Source organism: Egretta garzetta, unplaced genomic scaffold (assembly GCF_000687185.1).
Source record: "Egretta garzetta isolate BGI_Z169 unplaced genomic scaffold, ASM68718v1 scaffold628, whole genome shotgun sequence".
Lineage (NCBI taxonomy): Eukaryota > Metazoa > Chordata > Aves > Pelecaniformes > Ardeidae > Egretta > Egretta garzetta.
Genome location: NW_009260535.1, coordinates 166,356 through 183,197, shown reverse-complemented (window position 1 = coordinate 183,197; position 16,842 = coordinate 166,356). Strand labels below are relative to the sequence as shown.

Below are 16,842 nucleotides of genomic sequence, written 5' to 3'. Positions count from 1 at the left end.
TTAATCAACACAGTTGGCTTCATTTTGGTGGGTCTTACGGACATTTACAGAAGCCAGCAAGGCAGACAGTTGTTGTGGCTTTCGCAGGTGATCTGTCAGACACTCACCAATGTAGAAGAGGGCTTGAATCAGTGCAGTGTACGTAGTGAATGGAGCAAGACCACTACATGGAAGAACACATGAGCTCTTGGTACCATCATCCTGCAGGGGAACTGGGCCTTAAGAAAGCTGAGCTCTGTTATTGTCCTTTTTTCACCAACTGACGGGTGGAACAAGGCTGGGTCTTTGCATCATTTTGCTCTTCTGTGTAGGGGACATGGATTGTCCCTTTGAGAATTGCAGATTATACAGTGCCTCATACAGAGATTGTGATTTTTGCCCTTTAGATCTGAGCATAAAACCAAAACTAAATTATCTTCTTGCCATTTGATTTTATGTTTATGCCTGGGGCCTTTGTGGTCTGAACTGAGTTTTAACAACCAAGGGCTGTTCTGGGTAAGGGTGTCCCAGTCTCTGTGCTCACTGGTGAGAATTTGAGGTTCTTGCCCATTTAAAATGTGGCTAAATTAATTGAGACACGGTTGTTTACGTACCAATACAAAACCCAGGATGAAGGCAGTGAAGTGGATGGTCTATATTTTTAAATGTTGAAACAGTTCCTGGCACGGACTTTATGAAGGGAATGTGTGATATGACTGGCTATGATAGCAGGTAAGACCAAGGAACTTCCCAGACTACAGGGCCTCAGATGTTTCTATTCTTAGAACAATTCCCAGCACTGTTGTGATCAAGTCTACCAGTGCTCTTCCAAGCAATTCCCAAGCACATCTGCACGAGCCAGCATGGGCCATTCCTAGTTTGGAGCTAGCTGTGGAAGGCTAGAGAGCCTAATAGCTTAGTCAAGTCATTGGCTTTCAGAGCTGGAGAATGACCATGGCATGATTTAGTTTGGTGTAACAGATGTATCCATTTTGCACAAAGCAGCCCAGAGCTAGGAGAGTGTAACGCCATCAGCTCTAAATCCTGTAATTGCTTTCACCAATTCACTTGTGCTTACCACTTAATCCAAGTCAGTCTTCATGAAACATGGCCCCAGTGGAGGAAAGCTCATCCTGAGCTTGGCTGGAAAGTCATCTGCTTGAGGGGGCGCATGTTCTATGTAGGGTGGAAGGAAAAAGAGTATGGTTTGCAGTATACTGATCCTTTATACTGTGTGAGAGATGAACCAGTGTTTTCTCTGTGACTCCACATTGCAGTCCATCTCATCTGCTGTAACACAGACCATTGCTCCCACAGGTCTGCAGTGAGAAGAAAGAATACAGAAGGGGCTTGTTTCAAAGTTACTGGGAAGGTGCTAAGGCCCCAAGCCATGATCCTGGAGCCAGTCTCTTGTGAAATCCCCATGCAAAGTCCAAGATGAACCTTTGGAGACCATCCTTCCTGAGTGCTGAGCTGATATTCTTTGCAGGTGGGTGAGAGAGAGGTGTTGTCTTCAACAACACTGGTCATACACCACCAGCAAAATCCAGTGCCACTGGGTTGGATACAGACAGACTGTGAGTGAGAGAAGAAGCATCTCTAAAAGATGTTGAATATTATGGGATATTGTCTGCAGCATGCTGGCCATTGTCCACCCTTATCAGTGGTTTTTCATGGCATCATTTCCATAGTCAGTGAAGATTTCTGGATTCATTGTTAATTTTCCCAGTTCTACCTGGGTTCATCTCATGCTTGTTGGTTTTCATTCATTTGGTGACAGTCATATCACTGCTTGCATGTTGTTATTAAGGGTTCATGATGCAAGTATGTCCAATATTTGGCTTCAGTGATCAATACTGGTGTTCAGTGACTTTGTATTCACACGCAGCTAAGAAGCTGGAAATCTGAAATGTTAAACAGGAAACTGGTTATCACTGTAAAAGGACTTCTGGCAAACGCTGATATCTGGCTACAAAGAAGCCAGCCAATTGGTTCATCTCTATTAGCTTCAGTGGATGAGGCTCCCCAAAATAAATCCTAAATTATTTAAGGTTTTGATGCCATTATGAAAGGCATTTTATAGGAAGTTACAGGTGACTTAATTTCACAAGGCAATAGTTCCTTTCTAAGCTTGTGTTTCTTTCCTAAGGACTTTGCCAAGAAAGAGCTGGACAGGCTGTCTTGGAGCCAGAAGAAGATATAATCAGTGGGCAGCACTAAGTTTGGGAGAATGTATGGAAGCTGGCAAAAACATTTCTTTGAGAGTAGGAGGAATAAAAATGAGATTTATTGTCTTAATTTTAATTCTTGAGGAGGACAGGAGACTCAGACTGTAGCTTGGTTCATCAAGTTCTGAAGGCATCACCCGCCCACAGGAGAAGCAGGACTGTTACATAGGGGAGATGGTTGGGGGAAAAAGGGTAAGCAATACAACTAATTTGGATGCCTGAGAAGGAGAAATGAGATGAAGGGTGGGATCACAGGAGGACAGCTGTCAGACAACTACTGAATGAGATATTTTAGATGCTCGCATTACACTTCAGCCTGATGTTGCTGGGTTGTTTTTGCAGTGACAGCCACAGGATTGCTCATTAAGCCCCGAGAGGGTAGCGTTGCTGGAGGAACATGGATTACTATTACCCTGGATGGTGAGTATTAAACTCTTATAATGCACATGTCAAAGGGACAGAGAATCAACTCCATTCTGAGATTTGTGGTTGTAGTGACAAACCCTAAGTGACAGATATATAGGCTGTGGCACCCATACCATGAAATTGGCTTGAAATTATTGCAACATAAGCAATTGGTGATGGTTTCTTGTTTTTAAGTTCTTTCTAAGCAAGCAAAGTCAGATTTCTACCTTATTTTTGTAGACCCTGTAGGGCTAAAAATTTCTTCCCTGCCACCCTTCTTTTGAAGGAAAGCTGAGAGTCTCTTCTTTTCACAGGTCCTCTGGTGCTGGAGCTTTAAGAACATTAATGATAAGCATGAGATACAAGCAAAAATCACAGAAATTGATATGCCATGCTCATTTGGGCCCCAAACAAACTATACAAAGCTGGGCCTGATTTTCAGCTGTGCTGAATATTGATTTATTGGGAAGAGGGTTGGTTTCTGGGACCATTGTATGTTCGGTTTAGCTCCTCAAGTTCTGACACTGTCATTTATAACTATGATGAATGGTGTAAGTCTCGTTTGTCTGAATATTGTGCGTTCCCATAGACATGAGGAAATGGAGGGATGGAAGAAAGGAACCTCAGGTCTTCAAGGGAGATGTTTCCCCAACAGCACTCTGTGTTGAGCAGAGTCAGTCACAGCTGGGAGCTCACCATTCAAGCAGAGCGGTTTTATCTGGGGGGCAGCAGACAGTCAGGCCTTGGGAGAAGGGGGAAAACCTTCCTGGGACCAGGAGGAAAGGTGCAGTTTTCTGCAAATCAAGAAACCACTGATGTCATTTAAAGTGAGTCTGTGGGCTGGGAACCACCCGTGAAGATCGTGAGCAAAGGGAGAGTTGTTTGTAAGCCTTCTTCATTTCTGGTTGTATTTGATTATGCTACAGAATTTAAGCATGCTGGTTTATGTTCAGATAAAACTTGACTTTCTGAAGATTAAAAGCCTTTGATCCTTTGGACAGCTCACTTCAAAGAAACAGGCTAAGGAGATCCACCTTACAGCACAGGCCAACTTGAGGTCCTGTCAGCAAAACTACGCAAGACATCAGCAATTGCAAAGACCGTGTCAAATCATACTAATTTTGCAGGTGCTTTGAGTATCTATGGGCATGGTATGTTTTTCCAGTGTAGATGGCTGAGGTGATTCAAACTCCTAAAAACTGTCAGTCTCTGCAGTAGAATACATGTGGGAGAGATCAACTATTGTATTAGAGGCAAAAAAAGCTGTGCAACTGCATGGTGGGATGAACTTGGTTTTAATATGTGTCCTCGTTTTGGCTAGGATAGAGTTAAATTTCTTCATAGTTGCTTGTATGGTGCTCTGCTTTGGATTTGGCCTTTTCTGCTTCTTGCTCTGCCCGCCATCGAGTAGGTTGGAGGTGCACAGGAAACTGGGAGGGGACACAGCCAGGACAGCTGCCCCCAGCTGACCACAGGGATATTCAATACCATATGACGTCACGCTCAGCAATAAAGTGGGAGGGAGGTTGGTGGGGAGGTCACTGCTCAGGGACTGGCTGGGCATCGGTTGGTTGGTGGTGAGCAATGGTTTTAATTTGCATTGCTTGTCTCTCTTGGGTTTTATTTTCCACTCCCTTTGTTATTTTCTTCTCTTTTCCTTATTTTTTTTTATTATTATTTTTCTTTTTAATTATGAAACTGTTTTTATCTCAACCCATGAGTTTTTTCCCTTTTATCCTTCTGATTTTCTCCCCCATCCCATTGGCAGGGAGTGAGCAGCTGTGTGGTCCTTAGTTGCCAGCTGGGGTTAAACCACAACAATATGACATTACAAAAATGTGATTTAAAAAAGCCTGATTAAGGGCTCTGACCATTACTCCTAAAGAGAAGCTGGGCTGCACATTCAAAAATATTTGTCACGTGTGACTGAATGTGAATGATCCTGTCCTCACAGAGCTCTTCTGGTTGACTTTGATTTCCTAGGCTCAACATCCCACCAGCTAGAACGTGTGTCTTCAGCCAGCATGTCCCAGCTGGAGGTGTCCCTGGTGAATCCAGACCTGCCCAGGTTGCCTTGTGATGTCTCTCCTCTGCATTTTGACTTACCCACCATAAGATGCAGAACAAGGTATGATCTATGACACTATAGTATGGGTGAGACCTTGCCATTTGTCTGGTAGGTTCCTCATTTTCTTTCAGTGTCTGCACAGACAATTTGGGAATTTAAGAAATTCCTACGCCTGCTACAGTGGCTGCACCTCAGCACCTCCTAAGCCGTGTTGCATTTATCCTTGCTTCAACTTAATGAAGCATTAGGCTATCTAGCACGAGAGTCAGAGTGAGGTTTCTTGGAGAGGCTAGACGCAGATCCTCAAAGGTTTGCAGACATCTAATTCTTAGATGCAATACTCCCAAGAAAATGTTGTTTTTCGGTTTTTTTAACCAGTTTCTGGTGTCTTTGACCTGTCCAAGATCATAGAGAGCAGTTATGGGTGGGATGAGAAACAAATATGGTTTCAAGCACCAACTGGGAAACCTAAGCTCCCTTTCTCCCAGCCTGTGATAACTTTAAAGAAGATTGTTTCACTGGAAGACTAAGGGTGGCTCAAGAGGCTGTAAGAGGGACCCTAATGGGGCTCTTCCATCTCTTGCTGCTGTGATTCATTTGAGAGTTAATTCTGCTGAATGCTGTGCTGAGAAACTGTGCATTAAGGATGCAGTGTTAATTTACAATCCAGGATCAAGATGCCCTGTAAATCCAGGCAGCCCTGGGTTATTGTAATACTAATGAATAACAATTATTCATTAGTATTAATGAACACTAATGAGCATGTCTGTGTTTTGCATTAACGTACAATTCGAACAGAGTTCTGATATAGTCCAACCACCTTCTGCTCTTAACTGTAATGTCTTGCTGTGCCTCCACATTTCTTTTAAATTGTAGTTTGGGTTTATATGTGTAAAGCTTGGGTTCACAGCATAAATTTTTTTTTCCTCTATTGAAGCCTCAGTGGACCTGCTAAGAATGGAGACCCTGTGAAGGACCTGGCATTTCCTAAAAAAATAAACCCAATCTGTATAAAAATTATATAACATATTTTCTTCCACCTAGGTCTTCATCCCAGGAGGGTTTGTACTATGTGGAGGTCATCTTTAAAGGACGTGTAATTAACAACTCGACTGAGGTGGAGAAAGAAAACTGTACTTTCAAGGTAACCACCAAGCAAGGATGGAAGTGATGATAAAGAATTCAAGGTATTGAAGGGAGTCAAACTTCAGCCTTAGTATCACAGAGAGTATGTTGAAATATCGTGTCTCATACTCTATGTCTGATTGCATGTCAGGACAAGAAGTTAGGATGTTCCTTCTGTCCCTTAAAACATCAAGGTTCTCAGCAGTCTGGAACCGGCTAGGCTAGGTGACCGAAGAGGTCTTTCTGAATCAAAAATCTGAGTCCAGGTTAATCTGTCTCTGCACTCAAGCCACGCAGTCAGAAGACCCTATTGTGTCAGAAGACCCTATGCTGGCTTCGGGTGTTACCCTCCAAGCTGCAGGGTGGGAGCTAACATTCTGCGCTGACAGGTAACCATGGGCAAGAATACCTCCCATGGGCACAGCTGGTTCTAGGGAAGGACATCTCTTCAGGTCTAGGACATCTCTCCACACCTAAGATGAGCAAGATTTGGAAAGCTCAAACCTCAGTTGTGATTTCGTATCTATGGCTCAGTTATTTTGAGAGCTTGCTACTCCCTTCTAGACCAGCATTTTCCCTTTGACTCCCAATGTCAAAGCACATTGTCCCAGGAGGTTGTGGGGTATGGTGGTATTAGACCACTTAATGACGATGATGGTAGGATCTCTTGCAGAGCAGAATCCTTAACCATGGCTGCATGCTTCGGGATGAGGCCTGGTGTTTTCAGAAGTCACGTCCCACCTCTGTTCTAACTTTTGAGTGTCGAGCAAGAAAGCCCAGCGCTTTCAGTAAATTGCACATTAAAGCTGAAGAGTCGTTGGGTGGTTCAGCTAGCTTAGAGAGTTGATGAAAAATCACCAGGGGATGCTGTTAATGAGGCACATTCCAAGCTAAATAAAACACAATGTGTCTCTTTGTTTTGGGACTGGGACCTGGGAGCTATGTGTATTAAAAATTAATTTTGCCTCCACAGTAGATTGAAAAAGCCTGCTGCAGGCAGCAACAAGTCTGAACAGCTTGGAAGACTTGTGTCAGCTAGGGGCCCTAGTTTTTGTGTGGTTTTTGGCTTCTTTCTCCGCATCAGCTCCAGCCTAGGGTATGGTATGGTGTTGCCTTTGCTTCTGAAAAGTGGCCATCGCTGGAGGGAGTTTGTGGCTACATTTTTAACATGGCCATGAGGAAGAGGGAAGGCAAGGACTGAGCTTTGAAAGGGAGTGGGGTTCAAGGAAAGCTTGGGAAAAAAAATAACATATGCATTGCTGTCCTTGATATGATTCTGCAAATGAGTTTTTTAAGCTATCTACTGGGCTGACAGCAGCATCTGTAAGTGCAAGTGAGGACATGAGAGGTCTCAAAGAAGGTGGGGAAGATGGAGATGTATAGAGAAGGCTCTGAGAAATGGGCCATTTGGGGAATGGGGACACACGGGAAATGTACTTTTTCTGTAAGGTTAATGAAATCGAGCAGCTAATGACTTAGATGGAAACAGGATTTAGCCAGCTAGCAGTACTGCAGGCCAGATTTAAGGAGGTATTTGTAGCTCCTAAGAAAGCAGAGAGACAAATAGATTTTATAAAATCTGAACAAGCCAGGTGCCTTAAGCCCAAGATGCCTAAATACCTTGATGGATCTGACCCTTGGTTTTCACATAATGATTTTCATTTCCAGAGTGCAGAATGCGGCACTGGGGAAAGACGATGACAATACTCTTATTCTTCAAAGCAGATATCTGAGGAATAAAGAACTGACATGGTTTGCCAAGATCTCCCAGCAAAATGCAAGGCTGTGCCTGTATTAGTCAGTGAGGCAGGGCCAGGATGCAGTCTCCAGCACTACCTGCGATCACCCAGCTCCTTGGTGCAGGTTTTTCTGCCTTGGGTGATGGCAAATTTGCTCCCATTAGACAGCGGGGATCAGGCCACCTTCTTTTTGGTGTCGGGGAAGACCTTCCCTACATGGATATAAGCCATGCTGTTCCCTGGGCCAAATGGCAGGTTCCAAGTTATTTTATTTACTCATATGGCCATAGTCCAAGAGCGCACCTTCCCTCTCCATAACTCTCCTTGTGGCCTTCCCAAGGCATCCAGATCTGTTTCATTGCCTGTCCATGTATGTTCCCACCAGGCTACGCCGTCTCAGCTCCACCAGCTTGTCACAGGATGATACTCAGCTAACCCAGCACTGGATAATACCTAATGTGCTGGAGACAACTCCTTAATCAGAGCAGGAATTTTTTTAACAAATCCAAAGAGTTTCGACTGCCTTTTTATTTCCTTTAGTACTGGGATCCAGATGCTCCAGTACTTTTTCACTGCCGAAGCTATAAATTTATTTGTCCGGTTGAGTTTGCCATCTTCCAGACAGGGACATTTACAGAAAACACTGGTTCCATGTGAGCTAACAGTGTGTAGAGGCCACTCAGCTGATGAGTAGTGCTCCCCCACACAACACCATTTGCACAGGATCAGCAACACGTTTCTAGAGTAGTTTTGGTTAAAAAAAAGTCTCACAGGATTCAGTCAGCTGTAGAAAAAGGGAAATAGGACTGTTCTACTGATTGAAAATGAAGCCAAAGCATGTGCCAGGTCAGATATCCCTGTCTCTCAGCTACTTTGGGAGGCTGGTGATGACCCTCCACTTGGAAAGAGTCCCTGTCCCCCATCTTCTGAGAGGCTTGCCTCAAAGCACAATCTTTCTGTTTCTTCTTGGACTCTGTTTAAGTCAAAATAGAAGCCCATAGCAGATTTCTAGTATTTCCTTGCTGTTTCCTCAGAGGGCAAGGCAGGGCTTTCCCAAAGACACCTCTGATATATTATAGTGCATTAAGATGGGCCAATGCAAGCCTTTTCTTTGCTACTCTGCTTTAGGGTACTCAACGAGCTTGCTAAAGGCTAGCTGAAGTATTTCACTTCTGTGATGTAGAAATAGTTTTTAAGAGTATATTACTGGGAAGAAAAATGGTGCCAGATAAAATGGAGGTCTCGCCTTCAGATAAAGCATGGTTTAGAAGTTTTATAGTGCGTTAAACCATATCTTCTGGAATTGACTCAAGGCAGGGTGGACAGTTTGGGCACAAAGAGGATGCAGAAATAGCCATAAGCCATACTCTGAGTCCAGAGGGGGGCAAGAAGGGGACATTCTCCTTGCTCCCTTCGCGGAGCAGGACTCCACTTCAAAGATCGAATCCTGAAGTGAGTCTCTGAAATGCGGTTGCCAACTGTGTTGTGAGCAATGCGTAATCAGATCTCATTGGGCTGCTGTGAAAACGACTGCCATTTAACTACAAATTTCTCTTTGCAGTTCTCTGCTGTGCAGACACCTGTGGTTCGCCAAATTAGTCCACCATCTGGCATCCCAGGTACAGGACCTTTCTTTAAGCTGGAGCCCACTTTAATTATTATTTGATGTTCCATACTGTCTTTCTCCTTATGAGGGATCTGTCTTGCTGGGGATTAAAATGGGCACCTCCAGAACTTAATGTCCAAGCTCATGCTGAACAGGAAAATGCGTTTGCACAAGGGGAGAGAGTCTGCAGCACGGGGTACAAGAGAAGTGGGTAATGCACAGGGGCCGGATAGAATCATAGAATATTTTGGGTTGGAAGGGACCCCTAGAGGTCATCTAGTCCAACATACCTGCAGGGAGCAGGGACACCTTTAACCAGATCAGGTTGCTCAGAGCCCCATCCAACCTGGTCTTGAATTATTATTGATGATGTTGATATTATTATTATTATTATTATTATTATTATTTATTCTGTACTTAGCTTCTGCAGCCCAACTCTGCCTGAGCAGATGGATAAGTCTAATCAGTCTCAACTCTTGATTCATCTGGCCCTATTTATTTAGCAATAGTTTTAAGAAGAATTTGCTGTTAGGTCATGATATTGTAATGCTGTACAGACCTTTTGGTTAATGAGGCTTTAGATCAGACTTTAAAATTTCATGAGAAGCTGGTCACTGGTTTTGGTCTGAACAGTTAACTGGCGTATGGAAGACTTTCTCCCCACACTTCTATTCTGTTTGTATTTGCAGGCTTCTTTGGAAATCAGCATTTCAAATTTTTCTAAAGTCAAGATTAATCAAAACATTTTGGTGTCTCAAGAGTGCAGAGAGGTACTTGGATGATTAGAGCACATAGATGCTCTAAATTTAAGTCTATCCCTCATTTCCAATTATTTTCAGGTGCAGTTCAGCTCCAGGTTTTCATGCCTTGCTTTAGGGTGTCTGTAAAGAGGTTTCTGTGTGTTAGCTGGATGTTTGACCTCCTGGTGTAATCAGTGAAGAACGTATGAGTGACACTAAGTGTCTAGTGTTAATTGAGATGTCCTGGAGCATGAAGGAGCTGCGTGGAGCAGGTAGATATGGCACAGGACCAGGAAGACTCATTCTCTTCTGGAGCCACAGTGGGAGGATAGGGTGCATCAAATGGTTTAAGACATCTGTGTGCAGGTAACTGAGCCAAGCTGTCACCCAGTATGGTCAAGGGAGGGTTGGGAGTGATTCAACCAGCCACATAGATGCTGAGGTCTTTCTTTAGACCCTGATCCTGTCTAGTGTACAAATGGTGTCATCTTGGCTGGCTCATGAGGTTCTACATGGGGGTTTAGTTAACAAAAGAGTTGAGGGAAGTGTCTTCTCAGTACTGGAGATTTGCTCAAAAATCAGGCATGGACTTCTTTTGTGGGGAAAAAAAGACATGCGTTTTGGGAAAAGTGAATTAAGTGCCAAGTCACCTTGAACTATGGTAGAAGCTGAGAGTAGACACCAGTGCAGGCAGTTGGGTACCACTCTGCAAAATTTGCAAAGACCGAGAATTTCTTTTGTTCAGCTCACAAAACCTGCCAATACAAATTCTCTGATTTTAAAAGATGCTCTTCAATTTCTTCAATCCTTGTAAACAGGAAATTTAATAGAGATCTATGGGAAGACAATTGCTGGAAGATATGAGACTCTGGACTTCAACGTGGATTATATTGATGGGTAATTATATATAGGCTGCTATCTGACCCAGCCCCTGTAAATTGGTGTTTCTTCCATCAGCCTCCTTGACAGCAATAAATTGCAACCAGTTGGCCCAGAATTGCCATTTACTTCCTTTGTGGTTTATTGCAGCTCATGAGTTGGGCTCCAGCAAACTTTGTTAATCTAATTGCAACTGGTCCATTAAGCTAGTTGGTTTGTTTACTGGCAGCACAGTCAATCACAGCTCAGTGTGAATTGTACTGTAATTGCGTCTGGTTGCTGTAGATTTTATTTTGGCTAGCAAATTAAAATTTAACTAATTAAAATAATGTCAGAATCTAAAAGTTAAATAAATTTTCCCTTCCATTTGCATTTTTAGAAAAACTATTAGTTTGAAGCAGATGCTCTGGTGAGCCAGAAGACAAAGCAGAAGTATTTTGAGACAAAAGGCTTTTTTGTTCACTGCTTTAAACCGTCTCTGGTCAGTCCCTTCTTCTCAAGGAATGTTTGACTTTTATTTTCTGCTGCTTCTATGGTTACATGCAACAGAACGAGGCAGGTAGATTTAAAAAATTTACTTCAGGACAGCAGTTCCTTAAGCACAGCAAATCCAAAATGAGCATGAACACGGACCTGCTGTCTGCCAAATGTATTTCCATACATATGGAAGTGTTCACAGATATTACTGAGTTATCATTTCCTTGTACTCGTGTCAATGGCAAGGAAGAACTAAGCCTAGGCGAGTATTTTAAAGACAATCTATAGTTGCTGTGCTGGCATTTTAGGAATCATTTCAGGAGCCAGGGAAGGTGTGTGGTCTCCATAGTTAGAAGTTTTACTTTACTTCTCAGGCTGAATGGACATGTCCCTTGCTAAGTAACTAAATTATCTGCTAGCGTGAATGAAAGTCCGGTGCAGATTCCTGCCGTACCAGCTGCGCCCCTTTATCAGCCCTACATTTTTGCTCACTGGATGCACATTAGTATCCTTTGTTCAACATTCATTACTGGTTTACCTGCCTCTAGTGGATCTGCGAAACCTTTGATCAGTGGGAAGAAAGGCTGGTCTGTCTGACTGCAGGTTGGACGTGCTCCACTGCTGGATTACCCATTTACAGCTTAACCTCATGAGCACCAAAGAGGAAATGACCTCAAAATCTTAGCATACCAGACAGGTTCGCATTGTAGCTCCATATGAATACTTTGCCCATTTTTAGTGTGTTAGTAAATATGTACCAGGTGGGAACTTGGACTTGACCAGAGCAGTCTGTCACTCAGTCACACCCGTTCAGGATTTGGAGCAAAAAAAGAGAACTGTTTTTATATTTTCAGGTGTCTTCTGCACCCTTTGCTTTGCTTTGTAGGGGATGCAATTGTCCACTGATGCTGAACCAAATATTTTGCAACTCTGAGTTTTTTTCTATTTATCCTTACAAGGAAAGGCATCTCAATATCAGCAAGCTGTATTAATAAAAGCAAACTCTTTAATAAAACCTCATAAAACTACACTCTGAAGCATGGGTCATAGCGAAATGTTTGCATTACAAGTTTTAATTACATATTTTCCTTAATTGCCTGTTAATTTTCAAAGAATCATTGCCACCCTTTGCTTCTTATGCTAATCATTGTGAATTTATTGCTGCTTTAGCAGGAGGGTTGGACTAGATGACCTCCCGAGGTCCCTTCCAACCCTTGCCATTCTGTGATCTGATTTCTCCTCTCTTGTGGAAGCTGTCTCTTGCCATATTGGTTCTTTAAGGTGCAATGCTTGGATTTGCTATTAGGAGCTTGGATGATTCCTAGCAGAGGTTGTTTGTGGTGTCTTCTCCTAGTGAATTAAAGAGCTGCATCTTGAAGCAGCATGGCTGTACGAGCATGATGCTCTACTTGCACTGCCTGCTGCTTCTGGAAGGCAAGGGTGAGTATGGTCCTCCTGGGGCTCAGATGACCAACCCTTCACTACAGAGAGGAGGCATCAGGTTGTTCAGAGCTAGCTGGGGTGGTCCTGCCACAAACTTTACAGGGGTGCAGTTCCTGCGGTATTTGGGGAATGTACTTTGCAGCTGAAGGTATGAGAGATTAGGGGTCGTCCAATTTTCTAGGAGGTGAATAAATGCTAGATAAAAGTGAGGGGAAATTCCTGTCCCATTTGAAAATATTTGCTGCTGATTTTAACAGGATCAGGATTTCATTCATGAAACTTTGTTGTATCGTATCTCATCCTTTCTGTTTTTTTGCCTAGACCAGCTATCCTTGTGGCGGAAGGAGATGGATGGACCAGTCTCTGCTCTTTTGCTGACAGGCGAGCTGGAAACATGTCAGTTCTTGACTTGCCTTTGGTTTGTGTTGGTGCAAGGGCTCAGCACAGCTTGTGCACAAAAATTTTCTTGGCTTTTGGAGAGGTTTTCTGATTTGGCTTAAGATGGAGGGGGACCATGGGGAGCTGACCATGTGGTCTGTGACAGGGGTGGGTGAGGGCTGCTGGCTCCCTGTTACTGTAACCATAACCAGGCAGGGCCAGGGGCTGTTCTCTGTCCCTGAAGTGATATACTATGTATGCCCTGGCCACATCTGCTAAACTCTTTAGACTCCAGAACAGGGTAACCATTTCCAAGCTGCCTACTGACCCTGGTCGATGCGTTGTCTTCAGTCATACATAGTCATTAATCTGAAAGATGGATTAGCTGACCCGAGCCCAGACGAGGCAAGTAGAGCTCTAAAAACTTAACAGCATAGGCAGATGGATTCTGGTGCCTGGGCCCTGGCACTGTTCATTTATTGGTATTAACATATCTTTGTCTTCTGTAAGTTGCAGGACACCCTTTAGACTGCTGGCTCTTGCACCCTTCTGAATTACAGAAAAAGCCAGGGGTTCTGCAGCAGCATTTCTTTTATGAATGATGCACTTCTCACAATGCCTGTGAGCCCTGGAAAAGGGAGATTGCTTTTACAGGGAACCAGGGGAAAAGCCTGCTCCTGCCAAAGTTAGTGCTAAGACTCCTAGGGTCCTCAGAAGGCCCTCTTATTGCACTGTAAATTTTCTCCTGGGTCCCAGGAGGAGGATTTAAATGGAAACGTGAGTTGATGATGGAACTTGCATCATTCCATGGCTCCAGAAGGTTGATGTAATGCCAACGTATCTGGTTTAATTGTTACCAGCTCCTACTTACAGATTAGGAACATGCAGAGCAGCAAGTAGAGGGAAAACACTTTTGTCCTCCTATTCACCCTCACCATGTGCCCAGACTTCTCTCCCCTCAGCTTTTATTTCAAATGGGGGTTCTGAAGGTCACCAACAGGATCAGCTTCTGGAAACAAGGGTAAAGAGGCCAAGCTGGAGCACTGTGTGTTGCTGGGAGGCATCCTCCCAAGCTGCTGTGATCATCAGTGGGAAGATGGATTGTTCCTCTCCCATCTTGCCCATTTCTCTCCCTTGTTTCTAAAGGATGCTGGGTGTGACTAGCTTAGATGTATAAGCCCACATCTTTTCTTGGTTAGATGATTCTCACTGTATTTTGCTCTTTTTGCTCCCAAGGCTCAGCAAAGTCCTTTGTGTCTCCACAGTTACCCTATTCGGGCAGAAGATGGACTGGGGACCCTGCAGTGTCGAGTGGAAGGGAACCACATAGGTTGGTGAAAAGGGGTAAAAAGCGTGGGGTTTTGTTACCCGCAACTCCAGAGGGCAGAGGGGGGGTGTCAATCATAAGTTTGTTCTGTCTTGAAACTTTGGAATGTGACTGAGGGCTGAGTCCACAAAACCTGCTTCAGATCAAGGCTTACCAGTCTTCAACAGAGCCACTGCTGTGATTTATGTCCTCTGCACAGCTTTGGAGAAAACAAAATGCAGTGCTCAAGTGAAACCATGACATGATGTGGACATTGCTGATAGCAACAATGTGATTTGGGGTCTTTGCACAGTTTACGACTTTTACTTTAATCCTTCTTGTATGTGATGGACTTTTACTGCTTTATCAGAGGAATAAATTGGGTGCTCGCTTCTATTCACGGTCTCTCTGGCAGCAGGTTGGGTCCCTTTCATTTTTCCTTGCTTCCAAGCACTCTGAAGAAGCTTCTTATCTGTTTTGGAGGCTTTGAGCAGCAAGCTTCCAGTTTGGGAAGGCTTATCAGAGTTAAATATATAAAACAGAAATTAATATCTAGCTCTCATGTAGACACGGATGGCGCAATACAGTAGCCTGAGCTTTTGAGATATCTTGGGGTATCTAAGAGCTCTCCAGTGGGGTGTCAGATAATGGAGGTCTTGAAGGAAGTCTGCACCTTCCTAGCATGGCAAGTGAGGTCAGATAGGATCCACAGTATCTAAGATGACACAAAGCACTTACGCTTGGTCAAGCAAATCCTGCTCCTGAAATTCAGCTTGAAGGTTCAGATACATAACTGTATGTATCTACAGTATAGTGTCTACCTCCAATCTAAGGCTCTAAGCTCCCTAAGCTGATATTTGGTTCAGTTCCTGCACACACTGCTGAAATCACCACAGTTATACTGTTGTAAGGAAAGTATAACGAAGAGGAGAATCAGGCCCAGGGCGCCTGAACAAGGTTTGGTAGGATGCATTCTTCATGGAGCCCTCCAGATTTCTGTCATAAAGCATATTACTTTTCTCTCCTCCAGGGTCCCACAATGTTAGCTTCTCGGTGTTTAACAAAGGAAAGTGAGTAAAAGAATATTTTTCTCTCTTTTTCTGTGGTTTTGCATGGCATGGGGACACAGCTTCATTTGAGTCCAGGATAAGTGCATGGCATTTTTACTGAATCTCATGTTTCATTGCTTAGAAATGAGGGTTTGCTGTCTTGAGAAGACTGTTGTCACACTGGGAGAGAAAAAGGGAGAATGTTCCTCTCCCAAAGCATCTCTGCTTTGGGGTTTTAATACCCCAAAGCATAAGTCATCTGTTACAGTCATCTGTTAGGCCTAGCTGAATAAAATCCTTTCACATCTCTTAACTCTTTATCCAAATGGGAACGAATTTAGCCATAAAAGGAGGTGAAAATGGGTTTTGGCAGTGTCAAAACCATACCTTGCAATGGGACAGTACTTCCAATAAGGAGTTCCAGCCATGTAATGGAGCCCCTTGAATCAATGCCTTGATGTGCAGGTGAAAGGCGGTGTTGGTCCTTGTAGAAATGTTCCACTGTTCCTCCAGAGAGTGAGCGTCCAGCTCTGCCAAAAGAAGGTCTGCTTTAACTTAAATGGCCAAGGATCTCTCAGGCATTTTCTCTCTCTTGCAGGTCAGCAGTACACAAAGATGCTTGGCTCATCAGTGCCAAACAGGAGCTTTTCTTGTACCAAACGCATTCAGGTATTGCACTGATCCACCTCACCAGCTGAACTGTCACTTGGCAGTCCCAGTGTGGTCTAAGGAAAGATCTCACACTGTTGCTCTTCCCAAGGATGTAATCCTGTTGTGTCCTCAGTTTGGGTGTGCCACTCCCCTGGTATGGGTTTGACTCCACAAAAAGCTGCAGATCAAAAATTTGATTTTAATTTTTTTTAAAAAAATTGCAGATTAAGGTGCATTAAAATTCATAACCTCCACAAGACATTTCCAGCTATGTTGTAGACAGCAGACAATGAAATCCTGAACACCCACTGAAGACTATGGTCATGGGCAAACAGTCTCCAAGATTCAGCAAGGTCATATGCCCAACAGCCAAAGCAGAAGTAGGGGATCAGGGACTGCAGAGCACTGGGCAGCCTTTGACCTTAGTCAGAGGTTGCATAAAGCTGAATGAGCGCTTGGTTCACCTGCATGAGTCCCCAGCAGGGTCCCATCAAGTTTTGTTGTTAAGTTTTGACCTTTCAAGGGCCTGAAATGAATGTAATGAATGCTGAGAAGCTTGGTTCAAGAGATAACAAACATTATTTTTAGAACATAGCCAATACATGACTGTATTTTATATATTGCTTATAGCATACAGCTTGTTTCAACTATAATTTACCATCATTTTGTAAAGGAAGGTGATTTTATGCCCTTATTTACAAATTGAGGCATGGTAAAATGAACCCCAAATGGAGTTGGCTATTGGCAGACCACCAGCAGGAAAAAGATG

At 43.6% G+C, this 16,842-nt stretch overlaps 1 protein-coding gene across 1 annotated transcript in view; it reads left to right on the top strand.

The window, feature by feature from the left end:
* Nucleotides 1-1,416: 1,416 nt before the first annotated feature.
* PKHD1 (PKHD1 ciliary IPT domain containing fibrocystin/polyductin) overlaps nt 1,417-16,842 on the top strand; it is a gene marked incomplete at its 3' end in the record, with an annotated part of 174,009 nt that continues 158,583 nt past the window's right edge. Inside the window, exons 1-10 of the mRNA XM_009644601.1 lie at nt 1,417-1,468; nt 2,550-2,627; nt 4,596-4,740; nt 5,725-5,824; nt 9,106-9,163; nt 10,709-10,787; nt 13,011-13,085; nt 14,333-14,397; nt 15,404-15,443; nt 16,021-16,091. Of these exons, the coding sequence (XP_009642896.1) occupies nt 1,417-1,468; nt 2,550-2,627; nt 4,596-4,740; nt 5,725-5,824; nt 9,106-9,163; nt 10,709-10,787; nt 13,011-13,085; nt 14,333-14,397; nt 15,404-15,443; nt 16,021-16,091 (763 nt within the window). The remainder of the gene's footprint in view (nt 1,469-2,549; nt 2,628-4,595; nt 4,741-5,724; nt 5,825-9,105; nt 9,164-10,708; nt 10,788-13,010; nt 13,086-14,332; nt 14,398-15,403; nt 15,444-16,020; nt 16,092-16,842) is intronic.